General features: G+C 36.0%; 1 protein-coding gene and 1 long non-coding RNA gene across 7 annotated transcripts in view; one reads left to right on the top strand and one right to left on the bottom strand.

Annotated features, from left to right (window-relative positions):
- The window catches only part of LOC107753827 (microtubule-associated serine/threonine-protein kinase 3-like), a 52,023-nt gene extending 38,545 nt beyond the window's left edge, over positions 1 to 13,478 (bottom strand). For 5 of the 6 annotated variants that reach the window (XM_016570081.1, XM_016570080.1, XM_016570082.1 and 2 more), the window contains exon 1: positions 9,017 to 9,389. In XM_016570081.1, coding sequence (XP_016425567.1) covers positions 9,017 to 9,183 — 167 coding nt within the window. In that variant the 5' untranslated portion in view covers positions 9,184 to 9,389. Of the gene's footprint in view, positions 1 to 9,016; positions 9,390 to 13,220 lie in introns of those variants that run through there. The other variant, XM_016570087.1, reaches the window with a different exon arrangement.
- LOC107753828 (uncharacterized) lies at positions 337 to 8,801 on the top strand. The gene is made up of 3 exons (XR_001641511.1): positions 337 to 367; positions 2,282 to 2,313; positions 8,773 to 8,801. It is a non-coding gene; the product is annotated as an uncharacterized LOC107753828 (long non-coding RNA).
- Positions 13,479 to 19,143: the final 5,665 nt, after the last annotated feature.

Here is a 19,143-nt window from a genome sequence, read left to right as displayed (position 1 = left end):
GTACATTATGTGGAAAATAATGTGTTTTTTTTTACCTTAAACCGCATAAACACATTGCTTTACACCAGGGGTGCCCAAACTCTGTCCTGGAGGGCCGGTGTCCTGCAGAGTTTAGCTCCAACCACAATTAGACACACCTGAACCAGCTAATCAAGCTCTTACTAGTCATACTAGAAACTTCCAGGCAGGTGTGTTGATGCAAGTTGGAGCTAAACTCTGCAGGACACCGGCCCTCCAGGACCGAGTTTGGACACCCCTGTATTAGAGTGTGCACGGATCCACACTTCGAAAAATCGACCTGAAATAGTAGCCTAGACCATCCGGGGACTTTTGGTATAGGGGAGCGCGGGGCACAAAGTAACGCGGGGTAAGTTGTAACACACGTGGTTTAAATATTTCCACACATGCTAGCATAACCAAATTTACAGCATTTACTAGTTACCATATCAATATTATATAGAGAAAAAAAGTGCGCCAAAATTCAAAAGTCTTTTGAAGATATGGCTGAACATTTATTTTACCATAGTAAAATTACATTTCTGGCTTAAGTAAATTTTTCATCTCAGATTTTATTACTCATTTAAAATTAGACAAATCTGCTATTATTTCAATCTCCAATCTGTTATTTATCTGTTTAAATAATTTTTTAATGCTTCGCTAACTATCAGAAGACAGTAACCAGTTTTAAATTCCAGTTGCGCAGATGGGGCACGTTGTAACACTGCGTTACAATGTGCTATTCTATGACATTAGCGATGTAAGATAAAAAAATTATACTCTGAACGCCATGTGGATCTACACAATTTGAGAAAGTCAAAAAGTGTTACTTTGTGCCCCGCTCTCCCCTACTCTTTTCGACATACTATGCTTTGGGACACACTTATTCTAATCTCACATACTAGGATGGATAGTATGAACATTGAGACGCAGGGTAAGCCTTCTTCTTTCGTCAGTGGCGGTTGGCAAACTAACTTATAGTGCATTTCCGCCACCTTCTGAGATGGAGTGTGGAGCATCAATGAGGAGTGTAATATCCACCTTATTTTTCCCGTAAAAGCTGGAGAGGCCATTTGTAAATTTAATGTGTCTTGCTTCTGGTCTCATCCGCTTCCAGCTATTATTAGCTGTACAAAAAGGCTTGATATTTCAAACTGGTGTGTCTTACCATATTATTTTAATGTATTATCTTAATTATGAACACACTGGTTTGTAATGCAAACCGTTTTACCGTTTACCGCTTGTTGTTATTCTTCTCGTTATTTCCCTACAGCAGCTAATGAACTGGAAGTCTCGCACACTGACAGAAAACGGCTTACTTCCGCATTGAAAAATAAGGTGGATAGGTAATACATAAGAAAGAACAGAAAAGGAAAAAAAATTCAATTTAATAAAATTTGTGACCTTTACAAATTCTAATAATATCTTGAAAATTTGTGATGAATTTCTTAATAAATTCTGAATTGACAAACTACTTACACCTATTGACTTGATTTGATTTTCTAGTTTGAACCTTTCATTTTTATATCTGGTGCATTCTAACAGAACATGCTCTACTGTCTCTGTTTTTTTTACAGTTACATAAACCTTACTTATGTTTCCCAATCATTTTTAAGGAATGGTTGAGAGCCGTATATGACCTATACGGAGACGTGAAATAACCACGTCTTCCCTCCTATTTCCACAAACCACTCTCTTATGACCTACTTCTCTTTGAATTCTGTACAAGTGTCTTCCCTTTCCCTCCTTATCCCACCTCTTGCCATGAACCTTTAATTGCTCTTTTTACTATTCCTTTAACTTCAAATTTGCTTAAAGGAATACTAAGTCCTATTTCTGTATTTTTAAAGGTCTTCTTAGCTAAAATGCTTTTTCGTTTCCTTCCAACCCATACAAAATTTAAAAAAATTCCTTGATTTTGTGATCTAAATGTTGAGTGAAGGATTTCTATTAGTATATCTTCTCTTGATGTAGATTTGCCATACATTATACTTGTTAACACCGAATATGAGTTTGAGCATATTACCACATTTTTATGATTCAAGTTCTCCACCCACTGAACTGCTAACATAATTGCAATCATCTCTGCCGTATAAACTGATAAATTATCTGTGATCCTTTTACTTGTTGTATAATTTAACTCTGGAACGACAACAGCTGAAGGTTTTCGATTTGACGCTGGGTCTTTTGAGCCATCTGTATATATTTGTAAACGATGATTATACTCCATGTCCATATATTGTCTCACTGCCAACTCCTTTGACATATATTTTTGTTTTTCCAGAATTATGTTTTTCAGCTGAAGGTCAACTACTGGTAACGTATATAACCATGTAGGGACAGTAGCTAATACTACCGTTGGACTTGCATCAATTTCATTTATTCCCATTCTCTGTGCCTCTTTATCTGCTTTCCAGTCATAGCTTTCCACCATTTTCCACTTTCCATAGCTTTGAATATTCATACTCCCAACATTTTTCCAGGACTTTTTTAACTGGATGCATTTCGCCATGACCTTTAATTGAAATCCAATACACCATTCTTAATCGCATTCTTCTAAATTCTAATGGCATTTCTCCTATTTCTACTTGTAAAGATGTCACTAGGGATGTCCTGAATCCACCACAACAAATTCTTAATGCCTGAGATTGTATAATGTCAAATTTTTCCTCTTTTTTCCATTGATGCAGAGCAATATACAAAACTACCATAGTCTATTGTTGATCTTATCAGAGCACAGTATAATCTCCAAAGAGGTTGTCGACTAGCTCCCCAATCTGTTCCAGCCAGACATCTTAATATAATAATACCCTTGTCAATTATTTTTTGAATATGAATTCCAAATGAGTCCATCCATAGTCCCAAATATCGAACCCCAGAAACCTGCTCTAACTTCTGGTTATATATTTTTAAAGTAACCTTCGGATTTTGTCTCTTTCTAGAAAAACATATTACTTGAGTTTTAGAAAATGAAAATCTAAATCCCCAACAGTTTGCCCATTTTCCTAATTCATCTATAGCCTCCTGGACTTTTCTTTCTACATGATTTACATTTCTTCCTCTCTTCCATAACGCTCCATCATCTGCATAAATTGCTCTACTTATTTCAGGTTACTTATTTATGGAAACGCATTACTCATCATTATATTAAAAAGTATTGGGCTAGATACAGTTCCTTGTTCCATTTTCCGTTGAATACATTTTTGAATATGATTTTCCCACCCTAACTTGTATTGTCCTATCCATTAAAAAACTCATAATCCAGTTATATAATCTACCATTTATTCCGATTTTATCCAATTTAATTAGTAAACCTTCCCTCCACATCATATCATAGGCCTTCTCAACATCAAAAAATACCCCAACTACTACTTCTTTATTTACTAGTGCTTTCCTAATATCATTTTCAAGATGAATCATTGAGTCTATAGTTCTTCGACCTTTCCTAAAACCACTTTGATATATATTTAGCAATCCTTTACTTTTCAGCACACAAGTCAATCGATTCATTACCATCCTTTCCATTAACTTACATAAGTTTGAAGTTAGGGCTATATGTCTATAATTCAAAGGACTTGAATGATCTTTTCCGGGTTTTGCTATTGGAATGATAATTGCATGTTTCCATGCAGTTGGTAAATTTCCTTCTTTCCATATCTTGTTAAATAGACTTAATATAATATTTAAAGAAGTATCTGAGAGATGTTTAATCCATTCATAACTAATTTCATCCTTCCCATCACAGGTGATGTATGTCTTACATTCATTAATGCTTGTTTAAATTCCTTTATTGAAAATTGTATATTAATTGTACCTTCAACATTATCTTTTCTATCTAACAATTTTGGATATTTCCTCAAATTTTGCTCTCTGCAATTCCTCATTTCATTAGAAATATTTCCATTACTATGCACTTTCACAAATGATTTTGCTAAGACTTCTGCTTTTTCACCGTCAGCAATAATCTCCCTTCGCTAACTATTCCTGGAATATTATTACACCTCTGGATCCCACCCATCTACCTAATCATTCCCCACACTTCTGTTATTTCTATTTTCCCTCCTATTTTATCACAAAATTCTCTCCAATGTTTTCTTTTTGCTGTTCTAACCACTTTCCTAACATTAGCCTGAGCTCTTTTGTACTAAATATAATCATCATCAAACGAGTCTTCCTTACTTTCCTTAATAATCATAATTTCTTATTCTGATCGCCATACTGTAGTCCTCAGACCACCATGGTACCACTTTCTTTTTCTTTCTTCCTGTACTTTTTCCTATTACTTCTTCTGCAGTTTTACTCCAAATTTCACTAATTTTACAGTTTAACTCATGTTCTATTGACCCAACTAATTCCTTAAAGGGGTCATATGAAGCGATTTCAAGTTTTCCTTTCTCTTTGGAGTGTTACAAGCTATTTGTGCATAAAGAAGATCTGTAAAGTTGCAAAGACTAAAGTCTCCCACACACAAAAACATGATTTTTGAAAATTGTTAAAAACGGAGTTATCTGTTTTTGCAAATGAACTCTTCGTATATATTTTGCAGTGTTTCATGGGATTGTAGTTCTTTCCCTTATTGATGAGTACACAAACATTTGGTCTTGTACCTTTGTCTCTGTTTCAATTTCAAGTACATATTTGCTTCACCCCAAAGTCTGTAATGTTGTGATTCACCTCGTACCTGGTTAGTTTGGTTCGAGGCTTGTAATTCTTTGACAAAGACATTTTTTTTAAAGGGGTCATATGATGCGATTTCAAGTTTTCCTTTCTCTTTGGAGTGTTACAAGCTGATTGTGCATAGATAAGATCCCTGAAGTTGCAAAGACTAAAGTCTCAAAACCAAAGAGATATTCTTTATCAAAGTTAAGACTCTGCCACGCCCCCCTAAAACGGCTCGTTCTAACACGCCCCCACATGTCTACCTCACTATGTGGAAATATTAGCATAATGCCGCCCAAATGTGCACGCAAAGAAAGAAGGCGTGGTTTCAGGAACAGCAGTAGTGTTGATGCAGCCATGTCAGTGCGAAAGACAGATTTCAGCTGTCTTAACCGTGGCTTGTGTACTGCAAACACAAACCAGCTTCCTCACTGTGTCTGTCACGCGACTCTGTTGTCCTTTCGGGCTTGAACTGATGGTAAAACTAATGACATTATTTACTGTCTTTACATTTATTTTGAAAGATGAAGCTCGCGATTATGGTAAGAGCGTTACATTTCCGACGAGTGCTTGTGGTGTTCGGCCAATCAGAATGCACTGGGTCAGCTGGCCAATCAGAGCGGACTGCGCTTGTCAAAGGAGGGGGCTTTGTTGAAAACGACGTGTTTGAGAGAGGCGGGGATAGAGGACCTACAATAATGTACAGTATTTGAAAAATAATGTGTTTTTTGAACATTAAAGCATGTCAACATATTATGTTACACCAAATACACAAAATAATGATCTTTAAAATAGCATCATATGACCCCTTTAAATCTATTCTCACAAATCTCTTTAGATTTGTCCCAATCTGCTGATTTGAATTTCCATCTTGGAATTATGTCAATATTAACCGATGTTACCTCTACTCCTACTTTACTCAAAATAGGAAAATGATCACTACCCATAGATGTTTGATCTAAAACTTTCCATACATTATGCTTAGCCAAATTTTGAGACATAATTGTCAAATCAATTGCAGAGTAATGCCCTTTAATAGCATCCATTCTTGTATAATTTCCATCATTTTATACAAACCAAATTATTGTTGTCGAGTATTTCCTTCATAATATATCCGTTACTATCATTGCTTGTATTCCCCCACACTCTCAGAAATAAAGGTACAATAGCTGTCACTGGGGCAGTACCTTTTCAAAAGGTACACTTTTATAACTATTAGGTTCTAATATGTACACTTTAAGTACCAATATGTACCTTTAAGGTACCAAAATGGACCCTTTAGGTTCAAATAAGTACCTTTTGAAAAGGTACCACCCCAGTGACAGCTGCTGTACCTTTTTTTCTGAGAGTGCATAATGTGTGCATTAAAATCTCCCTCACCCCCTATCTTTCCTAAAATATCTGTGCTTAACTTTTCACATGGATTGTAAAAATTAATAACTCTTATTCTCTGATTCCCATCCCACACCTCCACCACCACTGCTTCATATTCTGTACTTATATCTACAACTCTAAATCCTATACCTAGTTTAATGAAAGTTATCACCCCACCACCATTTCCAACTTCTCTATCTCTTCTTATTACCGAATACCCGTACAATCCAAACTTTAAATGGGGTTTGAGCCATGACTCTTGCACACGTATTATTTGAGGCACACATATTCTTGCACACATAAACCTCTGACATTTAAAACATCTTGTCGGAAGGGGAATGTAAGGCGAATTGCATTACTTATAAATCCAAGAAATACCCTACTGGGCAATCGATTCTCTCCAAAATGAATCATAATAGATTGGCTATCTATGCTCTCTTTGCTCTATATCATCTTCAGTCGCTTCACATTTATCACTTCTGCTCCTGTCAGATTCTTTTTGATAGTTTCTTCACTTATGTCCGTAGGAATACCTGTTATTACTCCACTAATCCACTTTTTTTTCTTCCACGACATTGCTGGTAATTTTTATTCCCATAACAGATTTCAGTCCCAATGCGGATTTTTGTTGTTTGCTGTCCTTACAAAAAATCAGCAGTCTACCATCACACAACATTTTTGCATTTTCAATTTTACCAGTAGCTTCCTTCAGCGCCTTGGTTATTCTGATTGGATTGAGCATATTTAGTGAATCCGTTAAGAATTTAATCATTACCTTATACTCTTCTTTTTTCCTCCTGACCTGTCGACTCTCTCTATCACTATCTGATCCTGAATCCCGATCTAATCCTTTTTTTTTGCTTTTTTGCTTTTCCACTACAGTCCAGCTTTAGTGGACTAAAGCCGCCCCCGCCAAACATTCCTTCCTCCATCTCCTGCTCACTTCCGGAATCTACGTCACTACCTCCCATCTCTGCTCCATTCACATCTTAGTCGTTGCCAACCACCGTCTGGGTCTGTCTGACTCGGAGTCTAAGCCGAGTGTTAGCTCTGGGTCTGACTAAAAGATGTCCCTTCGTTTTTGTCGAAGAAATAGTAACTCTGCATCTTCAAAATATATATTTTTGTATTTTAAGCGAATTAGATGGAAGACATAGTGAATCTCAAAGATGGTATGACCAAACGTAAGCGTTTCCCCAGTGACGTCAAATCTTCACGTGAGGGCTAGTCAAAATTAATATATAGAAATACAGAGCTGGGTTGTAACTGATTACATGTAATCTGGATTACGTAATCAGATTCCAAAAATGTAGTACTTGTAATTAGATTAATTTACACTTTAATCAGACTCGTAATCAGACTACAGTTACTTTTTATTGATTAGCCTACTTGATTACATATAATATTCACACAATAGCAATAAATTATATTTATTGATCCTCCCTAATTCTTTTCGTCTTTTTAAATTTCCTTTCTAAAATGCCTACATGACATGCAAATAAACAAATATTAAATTTTTTAGTAAGTGTTATTTTGATTGATATCATTCATTTTTAATGAATTATTTAAATTTTTATGATTAATTATTAGCTTTTCATTAAACTCACAAACACCCTGCAGTTCCTTCACGAAGTGTTTGGGAAACCTTGATATAATGTAATGATAATTCACTTTATGTTCTTAATAACAATGAATGGAATATTTTCCTTGCATTTTAATATCAATAAGGTAATATTATCCTATTTAAAAATGAACGAGTTAGGTTAAAGGTAATCTAGAAGTAATCAAAAAGTAGTCTGATTATATTACCTAAAATGTGTAATGTAATGGATTACGTTACTAATGTGTGTGTGTGTATATATATATATATATATATATATATATATATATATATATACACATTTAAAAATATATATTTTTCTTTTAAAAATTATATTTTTAAAAGTTTTTTTTAATTTATTTGTTGGAATTTGTCATAGAAATATCAACTCTGCATCTTCTAAATATATGCATGTTAAGTGAATATTATGGAAGGTATTTAGTGAATCTCAAAGATGGAATGACCTATAAGCATTCTCGGTGACGTCAAATCTTCATGTGAGAGCTCATGTAATATACTGTATATCAGGGCTGCCCAAACTCGGTCCTGGAGGGCCGGTGACCTGCAGAGTTTAGCTCCAACTTGCCTCAACACACCTGCCTTTAAGTTTCTAGTATGCCTAGTAAGAGCTTGATTAGCTGGTTCAGGTGTGTTTAATTGGGGTTGGAGCTAAACTCTTCAGGACACCGGCCCTCAAGGACCGAGTTTGGACACCCCTGCTGTATATGATACATAAAAAAACTTTTAGTAAATTATTATTACTTTTTACATTTTTTGTTGGTATTTGTCATAGAAATATCAACTATGCATCCTCTAAATTATTTTTTTGCATGTTTAGTGACCTAACAAGTGTTTTTTTTTTCAAGTGGCATTACATTTTCATGTGAGAGTTAGTCAAAACAGACCATCAAATATAATGTATAATTAATGATTAAAAATGTGTACATTTCTTCTTGTGAGTAAAATTACAAAAACGGTCCATTGAGTTTTATTTGATGAAAAATCAAGTACACACATGTGGGAGACAGTATGGGCTTCAGGCTTGTTTCATATATATTATATAAAATACTAAAATATATTTGTTTGAAACGTGCAATCGAATTATAAAATTAATACTCTCATATTGCATAATCCGTCTGCAGGGGATTTTAAAAAAGGAGATAAACAGCACCAAAATCAGTCAAGCACATCCCATGTGCTCAGGTACTTTTATCCATATGAATCATACATGACATGAGCTTTACATACACATATGAGTGTAGGTCCCATTAAATGAGAAAACAATCAATGAGATGTATTTGTCATGCTGACTAACTGGAGTTCTGTCTCTCTGCAGGACCGGAGCAGGTTTATGTAATGTTTTGCCGTGTGAATCGCCTGTCTTACCTCCAGGGATGAAGGGATTGTAAAGGACTGCAGGGGCTGCCTGAACTGCATGGACTCAGGATGATGGGGCTCTGGCTGGGTGACAAACTGAAAAGCAAGACACGTTTACATGCATTAGCGCTCTGACTAAGTGCATGTGGACTGTATTTTTGATGGTGTTTCTTCATGCTCTCAGCAGCACTGCAAATTAAAGTGCTTTAAGGATTCATTAAGTGGCATTATGGTGCTGCAAGCAACACATGAAACATGACACAAATGAATGAATGAGGGACTCTAAAAAGGCCATCTTAAAGCTGCTGTAAGCCATTCTTTTAATATTATGCATTAAAAGTTGGGGGTGTCTGATGGATATACTCTAGTGTTCAAAAGTTTGGGGTCAGGAAGAAGTTTAAATGTATTTGAAAGAAGTCTCACCAAGGCTGTATTTATTCGATTAAAAATACAGTAAAAATAGTAATATTGTCAAATATCATTACAATTTAAAATAACTGTTTTTTAAAATATATTATACTTGTATACAAATGTAATTTACTCCTGTGATGCAAAGCTATATTTTCAGCATCATTACTCCAGTCTTCAGCATCACATGATCCTTTAGAAATCATTCTAATATTTGCTGCTCAATAAACACTTCTTATTTACATCAATAGTGAAAACAGCTTAATATTTTGTGGAATATGTGACCATTGTTTCCAGGATTTTTTGATGAACAAAAAGTTCAAAAGAACAGCATTTATTTGATTTATATCATATATAAATCTTTACTGTATAAAAGTCTTTACTATCACTCCTTTGTAAACAGTCAAAAATCTGAGCATAGCTGCACTTTTTTTTAGCCAATCAGCACTTGGACTCACAAGGTTTGTCGATGAATAGATGGAGACATTCTGTTTTAGTCTGGCGAAGGTGGCTAACTTCACTTACAGCATCTTTAAATGACATAATTTCCACTATTAGCAGTTATCCTGATGGAAAATGTCACAGGAGATGAGATGGAATGCGCCATGTATGACGAACAGCTAATGCGTGCAACATGATTTATACAATCAGAGATCTGACAGCATACGCACTGGATTATTACAAGAGTTCTATCAACATAAAACCATATAATCTCAAATTTCCGCCATCCTTGTCAACACTTTTCAGTCTGGTCCTGCAGGAAGCAGGTGTTTTCCAGCATAAAATCTCAGTAAATTACTTTAATGTGTGACCGTCAAAGTCATTTACTGTTCATTGCCACCATAACTTTCAGTTCCACAAAATGCATTAGAGGCATCAAGATAAGGCCATTAGCTGCAGGAAGCACAATTTCTCATGTTCCTTCGTGCCATTCAATGTTGTCATCAGCCGAGTAGCCTAAAACATATTCAGGCTAACCCGACAGGTATTTACATGTCAAACTGAAAGCAGAATTAATGGAGCAAATCAAAATAGACGTGAGGCATGTTGTTAGCGGAAGCCAGTTAAGACAGGTATTGATTATTGTGACCTTGATGAGGGTAATGTGCTGTTTTAGTACTGACCGTTCTATACTTTGCACTAAAATATCCCCCGAAGTGCATGAGCCAAACTTTGATTAACTTTGGTTTGCTTAACAAATTTGTATCGTGGTGACCTAAAAGCTAACTGCAACGTTAAATATGCATGACTGTACAAATAGGGCTGCCACCGTCTGGTAGTTTGTATATTCTCACTGCAACCGATAGCAACAAGCGCTCTAAAAGTGTGAAGATGTTGTCATGGTGAAGAGAGAAAACTGGAGACGACCCAACTGTGAATACTACCCCCCTGTGCTTTACAATCTGATGTTATGCCGCTTTCAACCATTCTCTGTGCATTTGCTTTCAGAATATGCAGTGTTTGATAAAGCGCTTTGTATGTTCCTATAGATACGATGCAGTGCTATTGGAACCCAAAGCTTAAAATCCCTATAAATCAGCAGTTAATCCTCAATCATATTTGGAGATGCTTTTGCTGAAGCAAGGCTCCTACACACTGGGACTGAAAATGTAGTGGGCTGTGGGGTCGGCTATATTCACTCCGTGCTCAGAGTGGGAGGACAGGGTTGGAAAGCCGCAGTGATCATGTTGAAGGAAGGCAGAAGCAAGTGTCAGAAAGGCAGGAAAACATTGAGAGAACGATAGGGATGCGATAAGGAGAGTGTCAGAACACTCAGACTCGTGTTCTCACTTAAAAGCTTGACTCATAGTAGGATCCTGAAAGTGTGATTAGAGCGTTCACTCAATAGAAAGCACATCTGCAAACCCCTAAAGTATTAAACTGTAATGTGATGCAACATGATGCGCAACTATTCCAATAAAAGGCCATTTCGCAGTAAGAGATTGTAGTGAAGACAATTCTGACTAGTAGGGAATGGCAAACAAAGTATAGTCCTGTTACATTTACTGAAAAACTGTTGTTTTCTGAAAAATACAGAAAAACATGTGGGCCTATCCATAAACCGCCAATATTTGTATAGACAGTACACAAACACTATTAGGGTAACACATGTGAAACTAAAATAAATGCAATAAACATTAAACAACATAAGACGTAACATCAAAAATAAGTAACGCATAAGAAAAAAAACAGAATTAAATGTAAAGCATAATGCATCACAACCTTTACTGTTTTTCCCATTGTAAATTACATGGTGGCTTATATTTTTACTTACAAATTTATTTTAACAATATTTTACTGTAAAAGTACATGCACTTTGTTAAAGGGGTCATATGATGCGATTTCAAGTTTTACTTTCTCTTTGGAGGATGTTGCGGATGCGCGACTGAACGAATCACTCCCCGAGACGACTCGTTCTTCCCGAGTCACATTAAAGATTCGTTCAAAATGAACGAATCGTTCAAGAACGACCCAACACTACAGTAGTGTTGATGCAGCCATATCAGGGAGACGTGTGTTTCAGTGCGAAAGCAAAAGTACTTTATTTGGCCTTCCGGAAGTAGATGCAATGAGGAATCATTGGTTAAGATTTATTTACAACAGAACAGCACAACCCAGATGTTCGAATTTGTGCAACGCATTTTATGGACGACAGTTTTTTTAACCTAGAAGAGTACAAGGCTGGCTGTGCACCATGATGGTGTTTGGTGTTTGTGTGAATGACACTGTGCACCTTCTATATATGTTATTATTTAAAAGCTGGTTGTGATGGGCTTTTGTTCATCATGTGACTTTCTCATCACCATCTGCATTTGGTGGTTATCAGTGTATTACAAAGGTACAAAACAGATTTTAGTACTTCAATAGGTTGGTATATAATAAAATTTTATCAGTTAATGAAATTACGGTATTTAACTGTAAATTTAAGTTAAAACCGTAAAACCTAAAACGTTGCTACCGTATTTTTTACGGTAAAATTCCGGCAACCACAGCTGCCGGTTTTCTACCGTAAATTTTACGGATTTTTTTTACAGTGCATGTCAACATATTCTGTTATACCAAATACACAAAATAATGATCTTTAAAATAGCATCATATGACCCCTTTAAATATAATTTTCTAATATAAGGTAATTCATACTTTGTGTAAAAAAAACACATTTTACTGTAAAATTACATGTAATGTGCTCTTAAATATATTAAAATGTTTGTTTTGTAAAGATTGTTTTACTGTAGCATTCTTTTTCCATTAAAATTTCAATCATTTTCTACAGTGTACAAACACGTAGCTGAAACAGAGAAAGCCATGAGCTGTACAGTATACATAGGCTGTTGTTATTCATACATGACATTCAACGAAATGATTCATTTTGGGTTTTGAGGTTTAAGAACCTGACTGTATGTTTGAGTAATGCGGATGAAACAAAAGGAAATGTTCTGTCTCATCACAAAATGATCAATTTAATCCATAATGAGGTATTTGAATATTTACTGTTACACATTTATCGTTTAAAACCCCAGTGTGTCCCGTATTAGGCTACAACATTTTCTTCCGTACAGCAAACACTGTATGAATGCGACACTTCGTTACTTATAGTTCGCTCTTTAGTTTACATCAGTACCAACCATAAAACACACAGGAATGGAAGAAAAATTAATAAACGATGGGATTCTTTTGTACAAATTCGCTGCTGTCGCTGTCGGCTCGTCTCTCACAACTTACCAGTTCCGAGGGGTTTCCCCCGTCGCGAGTAAATAATTCATCACCAACATTTGAATAACGAAAAAAATATATTTGAGCTTACTCCAAAGTGAGGGAGGGGATTTTCAGCTTGTCTCTCCTCTTCATCTCCAAGGAGCTCGTGAAGCACGATCAGGTGAAAATAAGCAGCTTGTTTCAGATCTCACGCGAGACGGCACAAAGTGCCCACTGTTTACACATCGTCGTTTAACATCTGCCAAACGACAGCGTGAGGTTTTCTGCTGTACTAGTGCAGACACTTCCTTAAAATAGACAAATTCTCAAGGAACACTTTTAGTTAAACTGATGTCATGTTTCTAAGTGAAGGTGACTCTGGTAGGCAGAGCGAGTGAGAGATGAATGATTGAGATTGAATGGTGCGGTCACATCTCCCATGTGATTGCTCAGGGGAGGTGTGCTTCAACGCAAAGGTGGAAAAAAAAAAACACACCAAAAAAACCGAGAGACCACTGGAAACTGTCATTTCAATATATGTGAGATATTTTACTTTGATAAGCATATAATTAGTTTTCATCGCATCAGGGCAGCTTTTGACCAATGAGCTGTTTGTGTGGCAAGCCGTTTTAACACGTAGCCTATTCATTAAAGCTTGTATCTATATATTACAATTTTACTGTTGTTTTATATTTATCTTTTCAGTTAGTCTTATTCCTTTGCTATACTAGTCACTATTACATTGTTACTGGTACAGAGCCGGCGCCAGCGCAGCACTGATGAGGGGGCGGCTGAGGTAAGGAAAGGGGGTGATGACATAACACAAAGTAAAAAAAAAACACACAAAAAAACATATGTGGCCCATTCACGTATTTGTCGGACCGTAAACAAACCTGCCCGCTACTATTAGAATACTGGGTTCACACAGATAGTGTTTTGGTTGCGAGTGTTTTTTTTTAAACCACAAGGTCTAGAGACATGATTTCAGAAGCTGAATTTCTTTGAACTTGAGTGCCGTGTTTTAGAATGATGTATTATGCGCGACAAGCTTCTATAAAGACCTGAGACGAGCGCAGCATTCAAGCACAAATTCAAAGACGTCCGTAGCGCATTTAGTTTGAAATACAATGGAAAAGTACCGCAGTGGAATGAAAAGTGATACCACCACAACCACCAGAAATACTTAATTGTGTCTGCTTTACAATGAAACACAAGCTTATTGCGACCGATTCCCTGACATAACACATTCATTGCGACCCATTTAACAGATGCATCATTTTAAGTTAGAACAACTTGAACAGCAACAAACAATAACAATACAGCGAAATAATCAACTAACTACGACCATCTAGCCCTCTATTAAACATTAAAGAATTATTTCATCATACCTTTAGCTTACTCAGTAGTGCTGCATTCTTAGTTGAACCGCTTGCGCGGAAAGTTTGTGTCAGATGTAACAATTAAAATGTGACTTTGTGAAAAGAACTGTCCTAAATTGTAGCTATAGTAGCATCATATTAATGCTAGAACGCCTATGCATTTGGCAACTGTATTTTTTAAATAAACCATTATATTTCATAAATAAAATCTATTTTCACACTCATCTTGAGTGAGGGGGCGGGATAGTCCCAGTGAGGGGGCGACGCCTCTTTTTAAAATAGCCAATAGCGTTTGTTTATATCACAGCTGACTAGCGCAGCAGCGCTGTTGTTGAGCTCTGTAAACTAAAGCCGCGTTTGACAGGGTATGATATCCACACATCTCATCCATTATAATATACCATTCGGTGTAGAATTCAAATGGGTCTGATACATTTTGTGGTCTGCGCCGATTCGTGCATATGATCTGCTCCTATCATGTCTCTGGACTGGAGCAGACTGTGTGTGCGGTGCGGCAGTTCATGTGAAACAGCGCGAAACCAGACTTCTTTCGCTCCAATGTAAAGCATATTTACACTGTCTGAATCGTTCCCTGTCCCCTATATATTGCATTACGTGCCATTCACCGTACAGAAAATACTAACTCTGTGAACAAGTGACTGATTTCAGCTGCAGCTTCAGCGTCTATTTATAGTGTAGGGGGCGGGCGCTTCGGCTTAGAGAGCATTTGATTGGTCAGAAAATTGATCCATTTTGGCGAAAGTGATGAACTGCAAGCTTTGAATGCTTATATATTCTTAATTTCGGAAACATTACAGACATTTTGAAAACTTTCCAGGATTAATTTTGATTTCACGGGGACTTTAAATGTGTTTAAATGTTTTAGCACATCTGATCTCTTCTGGAAGCTGATTCCAACTGCGGGCAGCATAATAACTAAAAGCAGTTTCCCCTTGTTTTGTGTGAGCCCTTGGTATTTCTAACTGACTCGATCCTAATGATCTGAGTGGTCTGTTGGGGTTATATTCAGTGAGCATATCTGCATTGTATTTAGGTCCTAGGCCATTTTTAAATTTGTTGGCACTGATAGCCTTGTGGGCAGCACGCCGACATACAGTGCTGTTGCGCTACAGGCGTCACGTGTTTGAATCCCAACTTGAGGAACTTTCCCGATCCTGCCCCCCTGTCTCTCTCCCACTTTGCTTCCTGTCAGCTCTGATCTTTCCTATCATAATAAAGGCAAAAATGCCAAAAATAAATATTTTAAAAAATAATTAAATTTATAAGTGCTAATAACATAACAATATATTCATTCTAGTTAATTTAGGGAATAAATGTTCAAATGGCTTGCCATAACACACTTCAGCAATGTGCATTAACTCTGCCAAACAAACAACACCAGAAACCCTCAAAAGAGTCCATTGAAAACTGTCCCTACACTACTGGGGCTTGTTCTTTCAATATCTATATTTTGTCGCAATGCCTTGGCATGATATTAATGATTACAGTTTTCACTGTCCAATCAGCTGATTGCATTTCCTGGCTGCAAAAGCAGGCGTGCAGACATGCAATTTGCACATACCAAAAGTATTGCTTCCTGATTACAAATGCTGACATCAATGTAATGAGCTAATTCAATGCTTGCACATCCTTAAGAGGGTATATGTAGTTTAAATCAAGTAGGAGTTTTCAAAATGCTCTGGCTGAGTAACTTGGCGTTGATATGAGCATAAACAGGAATTATGGTAAACATTTTAGGGCTTTCCTTTCTGTTTTCTTCTCTTGAGGACTGCAAAATAAGAGAGAGCTGAGGTCTTTCAGTTACCATGGTGATGAGGATCTACCTTCTCCTCTCCCTCTCTTTTTTGCTGATTATAAATCGGTGATAAACAGAAGTGAACTCAGCAAACACACAGAATGACTTACTGTCACAACCACTTCTGTTTTATGGATTAAAAATAAAATATATTGGTGGTACAAGACAGCAACAGTAGAATCTGATTAATTGCAGCATGACCACAGATTTTTATGCACGCGTCATCATTCATAGACTTGCTTTTAATAATAGAATCTTGATGAATCTTATGCTGAAATGAGAAAGTTTTGGCCTCTCAGCACATGTACTAAATGTCAATCAAAATACTTACCACTGTCATGTTTATATTTTTTGCTTGTCACATATAAGAAAATCACATTGTGAGTCTTCAGAATATGCTACTAGTAACTTTTAGCTGGTTAACCTACAAGATTCAGCAGGTATTCATGTATTTTAATATATTTTGGGGGATTTATAGAGGTAGACATACTGTCAATACAAATTTTGACCACGAGATGGCGACAAAACGCGACATATGGCTGAAAATCAGATGCCTCTAATTTTTACTTAAATTATAAATATAATATGATCTATCAACATCTTATTCATTTCATTATTTTAAATAAAATAAACCCAGAGTTATTTATTAGAGTTATTTATTTTCAGCAATGTTCTTTATATGTGCAAAAACAGGAAGATAATACCGATTTTGTTTTAGTTTAAAAAACAGATAACAGAATTTGTGACGTACATGTTAGACATTTCCAAGATTTAAGAATAATTGCTGCATTTAGAATTTTAATGTCAAATCAGTTCTGGCTTAAGTTATTTTCTGCCATAAACACTGTAAACAGGGCCGGATTTACCACTTTTCGTGACATAGGCAAAACAAATTTTTGGGCCCCCCTTCCCTATTAATATAATAGGCCTAATATTACCACCCAAGCAAACAAAAATATTTCTTAATCAGTGGAAACCGTTACAGTGTTTTCTATCGCAATAAGCACTTGCATTCAGTCAATAAAAATCGAATGTAGTTCTTAATTTGTTTAAGTAAGAAAGACCAGACATGTTTCTGTCCTGAAGTGTGTTGAACTAGCTAATTTTTTACGCACCTCATCCCAAACCTTCCTTTGCAAATTCCAAAACATCATTTTAGAGCTAATAACAGAGGCTTGAGCCATTGATATGCAGGCAGTTATTAATGCAGTCTAACGCAGTTGTTAGAGCGAGAGAGAGAGCGAAAGAGAGAGAGGGAGAGAGAGATTAAGTGCGTGTGAATAGGCCTGAATAGGCGTCGGTGCATCTCTCAGCAGTGTTCAGCGTCTACTAATAGCGAATCTTTAAGTTGAACTGCTTCAAGAACCTCGCTACTGAAAAACGCGCGAGTGCGTGTCTGTACTGTGTGTGCGTCTGTGAGAGAGAACGGGAGAAAGCAAGCGTGATTTCCGTACATAAAAAGGTTGAAGACATGGAAATAGTTTGTCATTTTTACCCTATTGTTTGTTATATTTATTTGCTCAATGTCTTTTGGGGTTTTTGTTTTTTTTACTGTTGTAGATATCCCATAGTATAACAAAAAATATTATATATCTCTTCATTGTGTTTGGGCCCCCCCTGGACGAGCAAGCATAGGCACATGCCTAGAATGCATATGCGTAAATCCGGCCCTGACTGTAAATAAAACATAAAACAAATTAATATAAAAATGAAATATATGTAATGACTGGGAATTTAATTAAATTTGAACTGTAATTCATTTAGTTACTTTAATACTTTCTCTCAGTCGGAATAAGAACAAAACTGAGCGCAGTGCATGCATGGGAACCTTAGTTTCAGTAGTAGCTAGGAACGTACTGTAAATGTTTTAGTATTTTTATTCTTTTTTTTTACATAGGAACATTTTATAAGTGAGTTACATTAATATATTTATTATTTGTTTTTGAGATATGCACAAGAGTCAACGTCACAGGAAATGAATGTCACCATTTCCAGAAAACCTTTCCATTGACCTTTTTTACAAATGTGCCTTCATCACAAACAAGACATAAAAGCACGGTTTTTGATCTACTTTCGTTCTAATTTTGCATAAGATCTGAAGAGACTTTAGTGAAGTTGGAAAGCTCTTCTCTCAGATGAACACTCAACTTACCTTCACTGCTTAGTTACACAGTTACTATTAATAACTTCAGGAAGCAGTTAATATCACAGTAAGAGTAGCCACAAAGTGCGGTTAAATTGAACCCTTCCTATTCACCTCACCCACAAACACATATTAGAAGTGAAACCAAATTGCCCTGATCATTTGACAGAAACCTTCATAGGTTTACCGACAAGGTAAAATACACAGGAGTTACAGTAGTCTTAAGAAACGTAGACAGACTGGGCTGAGATCAGTGTCATTGAAATACTATAGTTACTAGTTTAGTATAATTGAGATACTATACAAATTTTAATTAATATTTTGAATCATTTTTTATTTTCCATTTTAATTTTAGTTCAAGTTTTAGTAATTTTGTTGTGTGTTTTTGTCATTTTTAGTAGTTTTATTTGTTAGTTTTTATGAATTCTTATTTCAGTTTTAGTATTACTTGGTATTAGTTATTGTTACACACACACACACACACACAGATATAAAAAAAAACTATAAATGACCCTGGCTGAGATTTCAGAGAACAGACACATAGCAAAGCAAACGAAACGAGACAAGACAAGACAAGACAAAAAACAAGAAACCAAACCAAAACAAGACAAGACAAGACAAAACAAGAAACCAAAACAAAACAAGAAAACAAAACAAGACAAGACAAAACAAAACAAGAAACCAAAACAAAAGA

The sequence above is a fragment of the Sinocyclocheilus rhinocerous genome, unplaced genomic scaffold (assembly GCF_001515625.1).
Source record: "Sinocyclocheilus rhinocerous isolate Xijiao unplaced genomic scaffold, SAMN03320098_v1.1 scaffold711, whole genome shotgun sequence".
NCBI lineage: Eukaryota > Metazoa > Chordata > Actinopteri > Cypriniformes > Cyprinidae > Sinocyclocheilus > Sinocyclocheilus rhinocerous.
This window is presented reverse-complemented; position numbering and strand designations above follow the sequence as displayed.